The following is an 18,732-nucleotide window of genomic DNA, read 5'->3' as shown; positions in this document are numbered from 1 at the left end:
AAGCAGAAATAGAGAAAACTTTTGGGACGGTCTGCAACATGGTGCCATCGGGTAGTCGCACCATCTTACACATATAGGATGTCGGCGAGGTGCTTTGCTGGCTGAACTCGTATGGACAAGATGTTTTCGTCAGCTTGGACGTAACCGATAAAACAGGCAAGGCTGTGTGGAATAAAACAAAAAGAGAGTCGATAGTAAGCTCTTCGTACTACTCCTCACCCTCTCACCCTCTCACCCCTCTTCCTCCCCACCTTATTCCTCTTCTACCTCCTCCCCTCCCCTGCATCACCATAACCATCTCACCCTCCTCCTCCTCCTCCTCCTACTTCTCCTCAATCTCCCCCTTAATCTCCTCCTCAATCTCCTCCTCAATCTCTTCCTCAATCTTCTACTCTTCATCCTCTTCCTTCTCCTTCTCCTCCTCTTCCCCTTCCTCCTCCTCCCTCTACCCCTACCTTTTTTCTTCCTCTTCATCCCCTTGCTCCTCCCTGTCCTCCTTCTTCTCTTTATCCTCCACTTTTCTTCCTCTTCATTCTTGTCCTCCTCGCCCTCTTCCATCCTTCCTCTCCCCTACCACTTAGAAATCAAATTTCCTCTAAAATAGTTTTTTTCCAATCTGTGAACTTTTTATTTGAGATGCCACGTAGTTTCTAAACCTCGCTCCTATTTCGCTTTATTATGGTAATTTACTCAAGCTACGCTAAAAACGACCTTTATTATTTAGCCATAGAGGGAGCTAAATAGGTATGGCGGATCTTTCGATGGGGAGAAAATTTGAATGCCGATTTCTTGCAAGATAAAGACGCCACCGTCTTTCAGACAAACAAAAGCCGCATCCGGGATTAGTGAATGCAGCCTTCCCGCGTGCGTTCTTAGGTTAAAACGCCACGGCTTCTCGTGCATGGTATTTAGTCCAAGGCGCCTAAGCCAACTTTTTTTAGCAGCGTTCTTAAAATCATGAAAAATACGACGCCTATAAAATGAAGTCAAAATCATTCTTACCAAAGCACAAACAGGCTGCGATACCAAATAGCAACGTCCATAATACACCGAACTTTTGGCCTTTAACCTGTGTTTAGATAAACATAATTATTAAGATTACATAAAAACAAAAAGAACCAGAACACAAAATAACCACACAAAAAATGTTGATTAATAATGCTTTTATTAATATTGGTATTATTGAAAATGGTGATAATGAAAATTATGACGATGATGATGGTGATGATGATGGTGATGATGATGATTATATCATAGAAATAGTAATAAGAGCAATTACGGTTACTTTGTAACACAAATCACTAACGTAACATAAGACTGTAATTGTTTTTTATATGGATTGAATCATATCTTTCTAACAGACAACGAAAAAATACTAATACTAGACGATGAAAATCTAAAATTGTCCATGTTCCTTATATGGGGTTCCTCAACGGTGACGTCCCGGCCCCTTCCATTTTACACTCTATACAATAATTAATCTGATCAACATCATTCAAAAGCGTTTCTCAAATGTTTCTTGTCATTGTTACCCCGATTACATACAGTTAAAAGTTTATTTCAGTCCTGATAAAGAACATTAAGATGATAATATTTCAATTTTAGAATTGTGGATACGATATACCCGTTCTTGGATGTTCCAACATAAGCTAATGCTTAATGATGAAAAAGAACACAGTTTCTCATTGATTGAACATCTAGACAAGTTAGAAAGCTTAATATTAATCATCTACCAATTGGAAACTCAGAAGTTTCTCCAGACATAATTATATACAATAAAAGGCTCACCTGTTGCTGTCTTCAAAGTTTTGTTGAAGACACACTTGTTTTCAGGATTTTTTTTGTGTGTGTTTTTTTTTAAGTAGCACTGTTAGGAGTTTTGTTTTCATCACGGCGCAGTAAAAATTAGCTGCGCTATATAAATTGATCTGATTATCGTTATCATATAGGTTTTCCTGGCCAATCGCGGAGTTTTTTTAAAGGCAAATTTGAAGGAAAAAAAATCATTCAGTTTAGCGCGGATTGTCAATTAATTAAACGTATCGGACGGGTGATTTTCTAAATTTATGATTCAATTCATTCTATCTAGCACATGTGTCTTGCGAGATTCATTCAAATTCATCGACACTTGCCGGAATGTGATATCAAGCATTCAAATTGCCGAGTGGGCAGTCAAATTAACCATAAGCAAATTTAAACAAATCCATATACTAGAGTCTTCCTGTACGAACTGATGATTATTTCACTAAAAGGGGATAATTTGTATTTTATATTTGTTTTTATTCACAATTCAGTATAAAGCTATTAATATGTATGTATATAATAATTTGATTGTGGCAGAGGTTTGAAAAACCCATACATGCAGGGTTGCATCTTCAATTACAAAAATTAATGTAAAAGTAAACAAATATAACAAGATCCATGATCGTAAAAACAAAATCGGAAACAAATGAATTCATCGATAAAATAATTAAGAAGGTAAAATATGAATAGAAAAGCACAATGAGATTTCATAGCATGTAAACATATCAAAATATTAATAAAAGAAAACAAACGTTAAACTAGATACAACAAAAGTATTTAAAAATAAAATATTTAGAGTTAGGTGTTACATTGTATGAATGTGTTTTTATCAGGTAGTATTATTTCAGACAATACAAAGAAGTTTTTTAAGAATAGTAGGCCTATACGTTCGAGTTAGACGTCATTTGACACATATTTACAAGACACACTTTGAACAAGAATTGCATATGCATGTTGTAATACGAGATGATTATCAAAAAAAGTAAAGAATTGTCAGAGAAATGAAGTAATTCCTACTACTTCAGTTTCAAAATGAATTTGAATGTATACAAGGCATGATTATGTAATCATGTCATTCTGAAATAAATGCAAACTTGACGAAAAGCGTACATAACCCATGAATTTGAATGAGACACATGTTAATTTGATTGAATTTGAATGCACAGATAATGAATTTGTACTTTTTAATAGCAAGACTGGGCCGAATGCCAGAGCACAAAATAAATTGGGTATCAGAAGGTCATTCGAGATCCATAGGAATAGATTTTTTTCGGTTAACTTAGTAGATATGGTAAATCCTAATTATACTAAAAAAATGAAAGATATAAAACGCCAAATTATTTCATGGTCTAAACGAACCTTAACTGTCCTCGGAAGAATAACTGTACAGTAGTCAAATCTTTGTTGGTACCAAAATTGAACTATTTATTGCTTTCACTTCCAGAACCGAATTCCTTGTTCGTTTTAACAAATTTATTAATTTGTATTATTTCGAAATTTATAATCTACGTGTATATGGTTATATTGAAAAGGATGACAGGTTAAATGGCAATGATATCAAATCAGTCTCATGGTGCCCATTTCACTATGATTGAAACAAAAACATGAAATACTTACCATTTTACAGATCAATCTTCAAGGGCTTCCAAAAATGATCAAAGAGCACGATGATAACCTGACGTCTTTCTCGGATAAAAAAGGAACACATTTGGAAACGAAGAATATACAGTTGCTTGAATACAGAAAGGCGGAAAAGAATAACCATCGGATTTAAACTGTAGGCTATTGCTATCGATCAACAGAGATCAATTGAAATCGCAGGAGACATTATGACTTGATATCTACTTCCAACCAATTGTAAATGGTAAATGGTACGTTTTTCATTCTATGCAGGCGGTAAGCTCGTATATGAGAACGGGATCGATATGAACAGATAGATTAAAAAGGAAATACAGCCAACTCGTAGATCAAAATTGTGATGACGATTGGTGGATTGAAATTATGGGATAGTTTATGGGATAGCTCTGCAAAGGGTGTAGGTAATTATGATGATTGTTTGGTTTTAGTGTTTGTTTGAAAAAGCATCCGATACCTCAGCAGCATGTTGTGTAATGAGCAGTAATTATGGGATAGCTATTAACGCCGATGATTGCTGTTTCTTTGTTTGTTTATTTTTGCTATTGTTTGAGAAAACACACGTTACCTTAGAAAATTTACACCCTCGGATCGAATCAGGGGATAGCTCCTTGAGATAGTTATTAGCCCCGAGAATGCTTTTTTTAATTTTGTTTTTGCTTTTGTTTGAGCAAACGCACGTTATCTCAGAAACATCCATAACGATGGATCGAATTCAGGGGATAGCTCTGTTAGATAGGTATTTGCGCAGATGAACTTGTTTTGAGGATTGGGACGTTCATAATTTTGTTTGTGTAAGTACACGTTACGCTAATAACATGCTTAAAAAGGATAGGAAACTATGAAACAGCTTCATTGGAATACCTTTCAGCGCCAATTATATTTAGGTGGAGTTGTACACGTTTAATAACTTAAAAACAAGTTGAGTGGATCGACTTGATGGGATAGCATTAAAGCCCCACTGCACTACTTACAGCTACTTGCGCCCTCTATGTAGCAAACAATGCCTAATCTGTGACTGTTGGTCCCCCATGGTCCCCTTTTTCTTATGTTAATTGAGAGCTGATTTGATGGGATAACCCCCTGTCAGTGACCACGCAGGGAGGGCTAATCCCTCCTGGCTAAACTAGTGCAGATAGGCTTGAAGGGATAGATATTTATAGCATGGACAATTTTTGTTGTTAAAGGTGCCATAGAAACAAGCTGATTAAATTGATAGGTATGACATAAGAAAAACAAACCGACCGTTATGCACTGTCAGACAATCAGATATTGACCTTAATTACATTACCTTAATGAATATAGCAGGCAGGAAAAAAGGTCTGAATATTTCATGAAAACATGCATAATTGAATTCTAATTTATTAATTTATTTATTATTCTCCACTCATGGGATGGATTGCCCTTGTCAGCTATAAGCTGTTTTTCTATCGACCTTGTTGTGCAGTGAACAGAAATAATGAGTCACGCTTTGATGCTCCTGCGTTTAATAGTAGGATAATGGTTGACCTGTTTGTTCCCGAACCTTAGTATTTTCAAAGGTTCATAAAATTGAGGGGAAATAATGGGATAGCTTTTAACGCCGATGATTGTTGTTTCTTTGTGTTTGCTATTGTTTGAGAAAATGCACGTTATCTCAGAAAACATTATACCTTTGGATCGAATCAGGGGATATCTCCTTAAGAAAGTTATTAGCCCCAATAATATTTTGTAAAAAATATGTTTTGCTTTTGTTTGAGAAAACGCACGTTATAATGGGAACATCCAATTTTTGATCGAATTTAGGGGAGCTCTGTTAGATAGGTATTCGCGCCGATGAACTTGTTTTGAGGAATGGTATGTACATAATTTTATTTGTGAAAATGCATGTCACCGTAGTAACATGCTAAATGTGGATAACAACATTATGATATAGCTTCCTTGGAATACCCATCAGTGCTACTGATTTTTTAGAGGGGTAGGGTTGTATTTTGTTTGTTTGGGAATACACATGTTACCTTAGAAACAAATTGAGTTGATCGAAATTATGGGGTAGCATTAAGGGATAGATATTTATAGCATTGATCATTTTTGTTGTTAAAATGCCCGTTACGATAGAAACAAGCTGATTAAATTGATAATATTGATACAAGAAAAAAGGAACACGACCGTTATGCACAATCAGACAATTTGATATCGAGCCTCATCACATTATCAGCCCTGGTTAAACATAAATAAAGCGTCACACGTTATGCTCTCGCTTTGGTAGAATTATTTATGGCATCGGTTTCTCCCGAAGGTTTGTCATTTCAAAGGTTCGTTTATTCAAATTATCAGAATGAAATGTGGTTCGCTATACTCGACGTTTGCAATTGTGAAAATGAAAATTTATCTCTTCTTTTCGGAAGTGAGAACCCTATTTCATCTTTCGAATTGATTGATTGGAGTGGGGGACCGGTATTAAGACCTATGTGAAGATTATTTTGTATACAACGTTATAAATTATGTAAAATTTTCTTTATGAGAGAAATGAATAAAAACCTATGAAAACAAAAAAAGTGATATCGCCACACAGACTTGACTTCACAACACTTCATAATACATCAAACTAAAGATAAAATGAAAAGCCTGGAATAAATTTACACTTATTTCTCTGGTCTTATCGAAAAACTAATTTTACACAAAAGAATAAATGGATCACTTAGTAAAGGACCTGTTTCACATCTTTGTATTTGATCAGACAATGAATTAAACAATAAATTAACGTCGTCGTGCGTTGACTGTTGTGCAGGTACAACTAATACCGAACAGGAAATCAACATTTGCTTAATCCATAGGGGCTAGTGTTAGTGAAAAGGACATTTGCACGTAAAATATTAACACCAGCCATAAGGGTCGGTTCGGCAGACGACAATTTTGCAAAATTGATAACACTAGCTACCGGAAGTTGACGATATTCAGAGGTCAATGCCTTAACACCAGCTGATTTCCATTTCGGTGTTTAGTGTTAGTGTTTATTTAACATTATAGCACCAGCCATAAACACCTAACTTGAAATCACTCAATGTCGAGCTTCATCACATTACCTTCATGAACGTTTCCGGCATGAAAAAAGTCTGAATATTTAAAGAATATATGTATAATTGAATTACAATAATGAGTCACGCTTGGATGCTCTTGCTTTGGTAGGATAATGGATGACATCTTTCTCGCTCTCTCTCTATCGCCCTTTCTCTCTCTCTCTCTCTCTCTCCTCTCTCTCTCTCTCTCTCTCTCTCTCTTTCACACGCACACACACACACAACACACACGCGAACAATCTCTCACCATCTCTCTTTCTCTTATATTCTCTCTCTCCTTTCCTCTACTCACCTCCATCCCTCCCCCTCTCCCACCCTAAAATGTGTGTACTTTCATGTTTAAGTGCAGCTTTGAATACGCTTTCTCCCTTCTCTTTATTTCCTAATATGATGTTTACCAACACCAGGCGCGTACGGAGGATTTTTTCAAGGGGGGGGGGGGGGGTTTAACATTTATAAATCGGGCCGAAAATTTCGCAACGACTCAGCCAGCCGCTGAATAAGCGGAGGGGGGGGGGGGGTCTCGAAATTTGAAAATTTGACATTTTGCTCCGTTGGGGGGGGGGGGGGTAAGGTCACCCTTTTTTAGGTCAACTATGGGAGTATTTTTTTTTTTTTTTTTTTTAATAATTTAAAAAAAAAAAAAATCCAAAGGGGGGGGGGGTTTAGGGGGGGGGGGGGGGGGGGGGGTTTACACACATAAAAATACCAAAGGGGGGTTTAACCCCCCAAAACCCCCCCCCCCCCCCCCCCCCCCCCCTGCGTACGCGCCTGACCAACACCTCTCTTCGACTTTTAACTTTCTTCTCTCAGACATATTCGATTTTCTCAACAAACAAACACATGCCTCACTTTTCTCCAACCTATTCTCACTCTGAGAAACGCAATCTTTAAATAATTACGTAATTCTACATCATTATCTCTCTCTCTCTCTCTCTCTCTCTCTTTCTCTCACACATTTTTTGGTCTCTCCTACCTCTCTCTTTCTCCCTGCCTCACCTATATTTCTCTCTCATTCTTCATCTATCCTCCCTTCCTCCCCTCTCCTCCCCCTCCATCTCTCTCTTCACTCTCTTTTGTCTCCCTACCTCTCTATGTTACTATTTTCTTCCTGTCTCACCCTTTTCTTCTTCTCCTCTTCCTTTCCCACTCCCTGCACTCTTTATATACCTCCTTTTATAAAAAATCTTTGCATAATTTTACCTAATATTATAGATAAATAGATATAAATATTGAAATATAAAACGAGTTTCCAAGAAAATTTTGATTTCTTATCAAAATCTATTTTATTGAATCGATACCTTTCAAATATTTCAACATATATATTAAATTTTGATGTTTTTCACAAAACAATGAATGAAAGTGATATGATATGATTTTTTTTCAAGGGAATTTTTACAGGGTTTGATGCAATCAGTGGCATGACGTGTTCCAGACACTGCCTAAAATTTAAGATTTTTTTTTTAAAAATAACGAGTAATTTCATGTAAATCAAGTAAATAGATATAAACAACTTCTATCAACGGACATGATGATTTACAGCATCTATATGGCGCCATATGTCGGATAAAAACCTTATAGGCTAGGCTCATCCGATTAGGAAAGTTTTGAGGTATACGAGATGGCTAAAATTGCGAGTTTTTATTTTTGAGTAAAGTGGGGGCTATCAAAAGAAATTAAAACAGTTTGATAAACGACGACAATTATTTGAATTTCTATCTGATCAAGTTAATTTTATTTAATTTTCGACCCTGGCTATCATGAACCAGAACAATTTCCAATACGAAGCTTTTTTGCGACTTTATGCAGGCGTTTCTTGACATAATCGTAGAATGCGTAGTCGTACTTCATCCGTTGTTTTAAAATGGAGTATGTTTTCGGAGAAGGCTGTTTCTTGTAGTTTGTTTTCGATTTCTCCATCGAATGTTCTGTAAATGAAGAGACAGAGAGAGGAAGAGAGAGAGAGAGAGAGAGAGAGATAATGTGTTTCCTTGTTACCAAGCTTTAAAATATATCAATATTTCTGATGTTACAATGTATTGTGTGGAGGTCATATCTTAAGCTATCTTTTTTTTTGGGGGGGGGGGTTATAGCTTACCCTTAAAGGGATAGTTGAGTTTTGTTGCAGAGGGCGCTACTCAAAATATTTTTTGTGAGATAAAGAAAAACTGAGTGTCAAATTTTAAAGAACATAATATTTTATGTTCGATCAAAATCGGTTCAGAGACGGCTAAAATATAACGATTTATTATACTTGTGTACCACCACAAATATTAGATATTTTGAAAAATTTGAAAAAACCGTTGAAAAAAAAACGAAATAACGCCCTTTACGCCGTATTTCAGCAAATGCCGATGTTGGCTTTTCTGTTGGCATTTTCGTGTTGTTTATATTACGCACAACCAGCTTGCCCATGTATTGTTATATTTAATTAAAAAATTAATTAACGGTCACCGTGTTTTTTTTTTTTTTAAGTGGAGCTGAATTGGTATGATCGTATTGGCTAAATTTCACTCATTTTGGGGTCTAAAATTACCTTCATAGCAATTTTAGGTTCTAAAAGGGCAATGGAAATGTCATAGATAAAACAGAACTCAACTATCTCTTTAAATAAGGGAATAAAACGGGCGTGACATGTGCAATATTCTGATTTCCATGGATTATTTATTAATCAGTGAGTTCTCGGCCTTTGCTATTGCTTGTATTTTCCAGAGCATTTTATTACTTTAGCTTGCTTCCATTTCAACATTCAAGGAAATAACTTACCTTTGTTCTCTTCGTAGATTTTCGCTGCTCCTCCAAATGTTTCTGGCAATAGCTTTTCAAAGACGGCCATAGAGAGATCATACTCTTCCATCACTCCGATCACTAAAAACTTGTCTACGTTGCGTTTGGCTTCTTCCAAAGCAAACGAGGGATACTCACTGTAAACACAAGGAATATATTGTTAGTTAGTGGTGACCGGCCGTTGCACACATGACGTCACTTCGCTGGCGCAAGAAAGCATCAGCGAATGGCGCAAGAATGCGTCAGCGAATGGAGTGGTCTTTGACGCGGCATGAGAGAGTCAAATCGTACAAAGGATGATTGTAAAATGAACTTTGCAAAATTGTAATGAATTACTGTCGGATGGGTTAATGGCATTCGCGTAGACGATTAGCGCAGGTAATAGTGCAAGCAACATGACGCCTCGTTTGCAAATGGCGCAAGTAAATCTAACTTTTGATATACAGGCAAGCTGTAAAACAAATATCTAACCTATTAGTGGCAAAGCATGGGCCCAGCCATATAGGGTCACTAGCATCTTGGAGGCAACGGTCCTATTACTAATATGTGAATAACATGTGAACAAACAATCCCATCGATTAGATATAGCGCATGGGAGAGGGCCCCATCATCTTTATCACATTGTGTTCAGGTTCCTTTCCAATTTCCCCTTTCTTTGTCTCTTTCTCGTACCTCTTATTTTAACCACTGGTCGATGGGGGGGGGGGGGGTTGCCCACCATGCTCATTTCGCTACGCTACTGTTGAATCTTGAATATTAAACGGGGTCACCCCAGAGTTCTGTAGGTCACCCCAGTAGATCTACAGCCCACGAGACCAGGAAATCAAGGGGATACGGCAGATATACAGAAAAGAAGAAATTCTATGGGACGGACAAAACGGAGAAATGCACAGGGGAATATAAAAAGAGGCCGATCTCGTGTGCGGTATAGCCAAATTAAGCTCAGTATATTATTGCTGTAGTTTATGTACCTGCATCTTGGATCATAACCACAGAATGATGTGACATACATGTTACGCAACAAGCTCGACGTGCAGTCTCCTCGGTCTTTCTCTATACAGTCATCTAATGTCTGTAAAGATAATGAAGATATGAAAAAAAAGAGAAATGTATATGAATTGTAGGATAGTATTTTTAGGGTTACACCGTGTCATTCTTGTATAGGAATAAAAAAAAACTCTGAAAAGGCTGGTGAGTTGGTGAGTTTTTTTGGTTCTCGACGTTTCGTAGGCAATAAATGGCCTCCACTGGGGCGATGTGCTATACTATGCATTCTCCTGCAAACAATCAGAGCATACTGTTCGAAACTTCGAGAAGAAAACAACTTTCAGCGGAGCACACCAGCTCTTTGTACGACTCTTATTCCTTTTCAAGAATCACATTATAGTAACCCTAAACACTGTACGTACAATCAGGGACAGGGGCGGCGTTTTCTTTTCATGACCTCATGACCGGGGCCCGGGGGGGGGGGGCGTAATGCGAGGAACAAGGGAGGAGTGACGTAATGAGCAAACACGTTTTTTTTTTTTTTTTTTTTTTTTTTTTTGGGGGGGGGGGGGGGAAGGGAGAAGAACAAAAATCCGCATCAACACCGCTCTTACATGTTACATGCAGGCCCCGCGGAACGTTTTTCAAAGTGGGAGTGGGGGGGGGGGGGGCTAAAGTATTTACGATCAAATTAGAAATAAACCACGTTTGAATGTTATTGGGGTGGGAACTGCCCCAAGCCCGAGTGAGTGAGCATAGTGAATAGAAGGGGTGAAGGTGACGAAAGTGACTACCCCCTCACAGGTTTTGAAGTTGTTTTGTCTTACAAAATTATATTCCTTAGCAAAACTATAGTATGAAAACAAACAATTTACTTTTTCACACTTTTCTACAATATTTACTTGTACATTTTGAAGGATATTATGCGAGGGAGCATAGCTTCCGAGCCAGAAGATTTTTGCATTTTATTCGTCTAAACGCTGCACTCTGGGCCCTCCAAAGCCCAATAGTGTGTTGTAGTCTCTAGTCAGTATTTGCTGTACATTATTTGTTTGCATTTTTTCAAATTTGTCGGGGGGGGGGCGATCCCCCCTACAAAAATCGAGGGGGGACGTCTCCCCCAGTCCCCTCCGGGATCGCCGCCCCTGCCGGTACAATTCAGTATCCCCACCATGAAAAGTGTCGCTGATACTAAATTCATAAAGAAAGGTATCGTTTCAGACACTGTTCAACCGACAATAACATACCGATTGTCTGGAATGTAGTTATTCTTCCTCATAGCCTATAGTGATATGCTGAAATTGTATTTCGCGGTATACTCATGCAAAATAAAGGTTCTACCAAACTGCTAGTCGTGAATTGCATCATACAGGTCTTCATAATGTAAGTATAGATAATTGATGCAAATATTTTCACCCTTCCAATAGAAAATATGATTGATAAGCTATTGGCCCTTCGGGGTGAAAAGAGTGTTTGTGTTTGTTAATGTGTCGCTACTGAGTATATTCATGGCTTGAGTATGAGTAGCGGCCTCTTGACTCATATCGTTTGAAACCTATTTACATTTGCTGCACCCGACCGAAGTGTAAGTGGGTTTCGACTTTCGACTAAAATAAACTATGGGCCGATTTCGATTGCAGGACCTGAAGCTGGGGTAATACTACTAATACTAAAACTACTACTACTACTACTACTACTACTACTACTACTACCACTACTACTACTACTACTACTACTACTACTACTACTACTACTACTACTACTACTACTACCACCACTACTACTACTACTACTACTACTACTACTACTACTACTACTACACCACCACTACTACTACTACTACTACTACTACTACTACTACTACCACCACCACTACTACTACTACTACTACTACTACTACTACTACTACTACCACCACTACTACTACTACTACTACTACTACTACTACTATTACTACCACTACCACCACTACTACTACTACTACTTCTAATAATATTACTACCACTACCACTACTACTACTACTTCTACTACTACTACTACTACTACTACTACTACCAATGATCATAATAATAATCAAAATAATAATAACAATAGCAGTGATAAAAATAATAATGACAATAATTATTATGATAAACACAATAATAATAACAATAACAATGAAACATGTGGAAATGATGTAACAATGTTTGTTTTTACCGATATGTCTCAACATGCACTTTATTCAAATGTACTGCTTTGTTCTTGCTCAACAATGATTGAATACATTTTTCTTTGGAAGAAAAAAATTGATAATAATGATAATAAAAATAATAATATTTACAACAATAATAAGGAAAAGTAATTACCTCGTTAGGCAGAGCCATTCCTGGACTTAGTCTTTTTAAGACGAATTCTTTGCTCATATCTTGATCACCGTTTCGCATGAAGTAAAAATGAGACTCGAATCGGTCGACGGGATCACGGAGCATGCTCACCAGGATGGGTCTCTTGGGTGAACTGAAGTAGAGATAGAAAGGAAATATAATTAAAGCATCCAATGACCTGACGGGAAAGAAGACAAGCCTTTTTTGATATAGTGTGGGCGGGTCTGTTTTGTTGCCTTCAGAATAAAATAACCTTCCATCAACTGCAAAGCGTCTAAGAGTGAACTTATTGGCCTTTCTTTCATAAGAAAGCATTCTTAAAATCTCAATCGAATTCGTTGTTCTAAAATATCATACTAAATATGGAACAGTGCCTCGTCTCGGGGTAAATAACGAAGAAAGGGCCAGCACTTTGATCTGAAAACCTGTCCCGCAAAATTTCGCCTGTGATAATGTCTGTAAGAGATATAGATCTGAACTGTTTTTTCAGAGTTATACGGAGTATTACTCACCCATACATGTCAATGTAGCGGAAGTGACCGTGTATTATAGCACCCTTCTCGGCTTTCTGTAATGTTGTGTCCATAAGATTCCTCTGCAAGTGAACAATAATCAACACAACATTTAAAACCCAACCCAAATCATTAAGTCAAATTACCCAGGCATTACTTGTCAACATCTTTGTTTCTGATATACCCAAAGGGGGATGCATGCAGTATTTCTATGCAGACGACATCACACTGGGATTTAAAAAATACTCTTTCGAAGCAATCGAGACATCACTGGAGAAGGACAGTAGCATGCTAGCTGAGTTCTTCAACATATGGCATCTCAAAATGAGCATACCTAAGACTGGATCTTCCGTCTTCCATCTTGCAAACTGATGCGCCAACCGAGAGTTGAATATCTCACTAAACTGGGTCTAGGCTGAATTTCGACCCCGCACTCGATATACCTATATAGGTGTCACTCTTGATCGGAGCTTCACCTTTCACGAGCATGCCAAAGCCACAGCTCAAAAGACCAAAGCCAGAGTGTCTCTCCTACTCTCCTAAAGAAGCTTGCTGGAACCGGATGGGGAGCTGATTTCACCACCCTTCGCACCTCAAGAAGCCCCCTCCACCTTACCCACCAGGGGGGTGTTTCACAAAGATCCTAAGTTGAACTTATCTCTAAGTTGGACTTAACAATTATGGAAAGCCATTAGCATCCTTGAAAATATTTTTTAGAAGTTATTTATAGAGGCATAAAATGTTGATTCAAATCATTCATATTTTTTATTATCTTAGGAGATTTCATGTGCTTGATATGGAATGTATGAAAAGTCTAAAATACTTGAATTTTGCTTTTGGATGTATTTCATTATAAGGCTACAAATGGCTCTCCATAATATTGAAGTCCAACTTGGAGTTAAGTTCGACTTAGGATCTCCGTGAAACACCCCCTGGATAGCAAAACGCTGTTCAGACATATGGAATTCGTCTAACAACTTGAAGGAGTTCATCCCAGAGCCCTGTGCAAAACCAAAAAGCCTGGGTCAACTTCAACCGTATCAAAACTGGAGATGGCCGTAAACAATATTTCCTGCATAAAATTGGAGCTGATCCATCGCCAACCTGTGCCTGTGGAGGAATCCAAACTATGGATCGCGTCATCGATCCTAGTCCTATCTACAAATTCCCTCACAGTGCTGCTGGACTTCGAGAGCTCGCTGATGAGACAATCAGTTGGCTAAATAAGGATATTCCTATTAAGATGATGCACTCTTTGATATTCTTCGTACGAACGAACTCAAATGTATGGAACCCACTTCCAGCTTTTGTCATTATTGTGAAGACAACTTTATCTTTTGCAAGAAACTTCAAAAGTTCCCTTTATTTGGCTAAAGAACATGGACAGTGTTGCCTTAACTAGTCTTTTGAAATACTGCTTAAAGGCCCACTGCACTACTTGTAGCTACTTGCGCCCTCTATATAACAACCAAAGCCTAATCGGTGACCATTGGTCCCCCATGATCCTCTTTTTCTTATGTTAACTGAGAGCTGAGTTGATGAGATAACCACCTGTCCAGGGACCTTGCAGAGCGCTCGAATCCCTCCTGTAAACTATGGCAGATAAGCTTTAAAGCTAATCTTGAGCTCTGGTAAGGAAATCGTATGTCAAGAAAACATGGTTATAATTCATTTTAGATTGTTTATCCTGCAGTAGATTGATTGTTTGAACGAGTAAATTAAAACAAAAACTTGCTGGAAATTAAGTTTGCACTCTCATTTGCACATGGTGACCTGTGTTACGCACATGGTGTCGGGCGTACTTGACTTGATCTCTTTATCTTTCTATGCTAATAACTCAACCCCTATACATTTTCTACTGAATCGTTTTGCACATGTCATTTATTTTGAACATTATGGCCCGAATTCACAAAGAAGGTTTGTCGACAAACCTTGGTTTTCGTACTCATATGACGCGTTTTACGCATTTTTTACAAACCTGGTTTGTAAAGAACAAAAGGAGGTTTGGCGAAACAAAAGGAGGTTTGAGCTCAAACCCTGGTCTGAGCTCAAACCTTGCTTTGTGAATTCGGGCCTCAGGGTTTACAAGCTTTGTTGGATTCTGTGAGAATTTATTATCTATCATTACCAGAACTCAAGCTTATCTTTAAGTAGCCCAAACAAGTAATGCAACGTGGCAGAGGTTCGTTACTGCAAGGAAAATACGCTTTGCAAGGGTATTCATTTACAATAAGGGAGTTTACAGATAGCACATGGTACAAATGACCCCAAATATCCACAGATCTTTTACACATGGAGAAGTTCCCCTTTGAGCATCTTAGAATAATAACTGCCAAAGTCCTAGATGTGCTTCATGAATACCTTTTGTCTGCCCTCTTGAAAAGAATACTTCCACCTGCGTATCTTAGAATGTACCGTTGGTGCATAAATAAATAATGTTACATAACTTTCATGAGCGCATATCCAGTATTCATCTCTGTGGGTTTTACCTTTTTGGTACAAATTACCTTTATCTGCTCATGCTCAGACTGCAACCGTAAACTGGCTTATAACTCTGCGTCTTACTATTTTCAATGACATGCATCAACAAATAACAATAGAAACTTGTTCAAAATAACTGTTCTTCTTCTTCAGAAGGAATGATTAGGTCTCAAGATTTGCAAGAGTGAGTGAATACAAACACATGCAGGAGTGTTTCTGAAAGGTGTATTCTTTTACACGTTCTTTTACACGTTCTTTTACACGGAAAACATGGGTCTTACGATTTTTGTAGCGTGGGTTGTTCACAGCAAATCCTAAAATAACAACACAAGGTATTCGTTACAGTGAATTATATTACAATAAACATTAGATTTTACGACTTCAAAGGTAGGTTATTTATAAGATTACATATCAAGAAAGAACAATTTATGGGTGTTCATAAAATACATAATATGTTTAACTATAAAAAAGCATGGGTTATACAATTTTTAAGGATGGGTTATTTAAAACACATTTACATTTAATAAATTCAATGCAAGGGTTTTCATAAAAATATTTATTACAAGGAAAACTGTGCGGTCTTACGATTTTTAAGGGTGGGTTATTCGTAGTGTTACATATCAATAAATAACATTACAAAGGCTTTCATAACACGATATTTATACATGTTTAACACTGAAAACTTGATGGCTCTTTAAGGATGGGTATTTCATAACATTGCATAAAACTATCAATAATTAACAGTACCAAGGTGTTTATGACAAAATCTCTAACAATCTATAACAAGAATATGTTGGGTCTTGCGAATTTTCAGCGTTTGCTTTTCATTATTATACCAAATGATACAAAACAATACAAGGGTCTTCAAAACAAAATACACTCTATGACAAGAAGAACTTTGGACTTACGATTTTCAGTGCTGGGTGATCATCCAGCATGTACTCAAAATTCACTTGCTTTCCAAAATGGTGGACCTGTCGTAACCTCACGGATGTCCATATAAACGTTCTGCTTGCACACTTGGGCATGCGCACGAACATGACAGTCCTATTCTGAAATAAAAGCAAAAATGACCCAACATTAGAGTCAATGATAATAATATGTGTATGTTATTTTTTGTAAAGCATTAGGATATCACAATATCCTGATCTGAATGACCAATCTCATTTTAATCTGATAACAAATGTTTGGACACCGTCATGTCTATCTTTGCGGATCGAAATACGTTTGGGAACAGGAATGACCCAACAAATATTATTCGGTCTTTGTAAAATCAAATTTGTTTCATAGGTATTATTAAGGATTGGTTAACATTTTGTTATTTAAAAAAAAATCAATGATATGTTTCACAAATTAAACACATGCGTCTTCCTGATTAAACAAAAATAATGTTGCCAATTTGTCAACCTTTTTTTCAAATTAGCGGGTGCAAATGTGATATCGATTGGAAACGAGTTGGGCGTTTCGGTTGTTTGTTGAGTTTACCACCCGGCCCCCCCCCCACCCCACTCTGAGAACGGATGGACCCCATGCGTGTTGCCAAAATGTCCTTTTCGTAACAAAAGAAAAAGGTCGAGCCGTATTGACTTTACACACCGGACTTTTGCTGAAAGGGGGGGGGGGGTCGGTTGGAACACGCATATGCGTACCCTAAGTAACACTGAGTGGGGGGGCCGGGGTTTACCATCAACACAAATTGTTTTAAAAATCTTATCAATACCTTATTTCAACTGATTTATAATGTCTTTTATGGTTTGAACCCATTTGATATTTAGTTCTTGTACCTTTTAAATAATATTTTAATGCCGTTTTGCGTTTTGTTTTTGTTTTGTCTATCGTTTGTTTCATATACATATACACATTTCTCTCTTTTTTGTAATGGGAGTTTGTCATTGATAGCCCTGTGGCCTTAATTTACAAATCCCAAGATATTTGAATTTGGTTGTGTTTGATTATACTTGTTTGTTTTTTTCTCTTTCACTGTATATTTTATTGCCATTGTGATTGTTCTTTTTATTCAAATACGAAAATACAATGAATTGAAATGAATTGAATTGAATTAAAAAAGCCAATTTCAGTCTAATAGTACTATGACCAAATCCAGAGTAAAAGGTACAAACATGTATAAGACATGTGCATGCCTGAGAGAGTACCGTTATAACTTGCGAGAGCTACCGGTACTTATCCACCTTTGTAAGCAGTATAGAACTTGAAAGCTAAACATTTTCTGGTTTTGCTATATTGTCACTGAGAAAATGATTGTGGTTAGCCATAACCTTACCTTGCCATACACTGGCTTGCCATTGACAGATTGCTTGCTTTCAACAGTATCTCTCTCATCATCAAAACAGTCATATATCAGGCCATCATTGACGCGATCATTGTCGTCTTCGATCGCCGTCTCGTTGGAGATGGCTGGTTGTACATTCAGGTTTATCCGTGGTCGATCTGGTACTGGTACTGGTAATTGTTGTATTGGATATGGCCTTCGTTGTGCTAGTTGTAAGACTTGTTCTGATGTATTCAATACCTTGTCCACGAACGATATACGTACAGGTTCTGCACTTGTGACTATAAAGATGAAATGATAAACATATACTTCATTTATCTACTGAAAATTATACTTACATATGTAATGAGTATGATATATAAGCAATCGAAATTGACACAAAATAATTTTTAAGTGCATAGTAATTCAAGAAGGCGTAAATCCAACCTGTATAAAAATAATAAGGGAGTTTACAGATAGCACATGGTACAAATGACCCCAAATATCCACAGATCTTGTACGGATGGAGAAATTCCACTTTGAGCATCTTAGAATAAAAACTGCCAAAGTCCTAGATGTGCTTCATGAATACCTTTTGTTTGTCCTCTTGAAAAGAATACTTCCACCTGCGTATCATAGAAATATGTACCGTTGGTGCATAAATGAATAATGTTACATAACTTTCATGAGCGCATATCCAGTATTCATCTCTGTGGGTTTTACCATTTTGGTACAAATGACCTTTATCTGCCCATGCGCAGATTGTATCTATGAACTGGCTTATACATTGTAAATATAAGGAGATGTGAATTGGTCTAGCGGTACATTCGCTTGG

At 37.3% G+C, this 18,732-nt stretch overlaps 1 protein-coding gene across 1 annotated transcript; it reads right to left on the bottom strand.

The window, feature by feature from the left end:
• Positions 1-7,964: 7,964 nt before the first annotated feature.
• Positions 7,965-18,108, bottom strand: LOC100888698 (uronyl 2-sulfotransferase). Its single transcript, XM_030992122.1, has 7 exons — positions 17,910-18,108; positions 16,537-16,680; positions 13,148-13,230; positions 12,618-12,768; positions 10,256-10,356; positions 9,264-9,421; positions 7,965-8,425 (listed from the first exon to the last, which is right to left on the bottom strand). Exons 2-7 carry the CDS (start codon positions 16,666-16,668, stop codon positions 8,256-8,258), a joined length of 795 nt encoding a protein of 264 aa, XP_030847982.1. The 5' UTR covers positions 16,669-16,680; positions 17,910-18,108; the 3' UTR covers positions 7,965-8,255.
• Between the last annotated feature and the right edge of the window lie 624 nt (positions 18,109-18,732).

This window comes from Strongylocentrotus purpuratus, unplaced genomic scaffold (genome assembly GCF_000002235.5).
Source record: "Strongylocentrotus purpuratus isolate Spur 01 unplaced genomic scaffold, Spur_5.0 spur5_scaffold_2, whole genome shotgun sequence".
Lineage (NCBI taxonomy): Eukaryota > Metazoa > Echinodermata > Echinoidea > Camarodonta > Strongylocentrotidae > Strongylocentrotus > Strongylocentrotus purpuratus.
This window is presented reverse-complemented; position numbering and strand designations above follow the sequence as displayed.

Excerpts from the sequence above, each read along its gene's own strand:
- LOC100888698 (XM_030992122.1), bottom strand. The coding sequence starts at position 16,668 with ATGTTCGTGCGCATGCCCAAGTGTGCAAGCAGAACGTTTATATGGACA. Across the intron at positions 10,357-12,617 it reads GAATGGCTCTGCCTAACGAG|ACATTAGATGACTGTATAGA; the intron begins GTAATTACTTTT and ends TTATCTTTACAG. Across the intron at positions 8,426-9,263 it reads AATCTACGAAGAGAACAAAG|AACATTCGATGGAGAAATCG; the intron begins GTAAGTTATTTC and ends CTTCATTTACAG.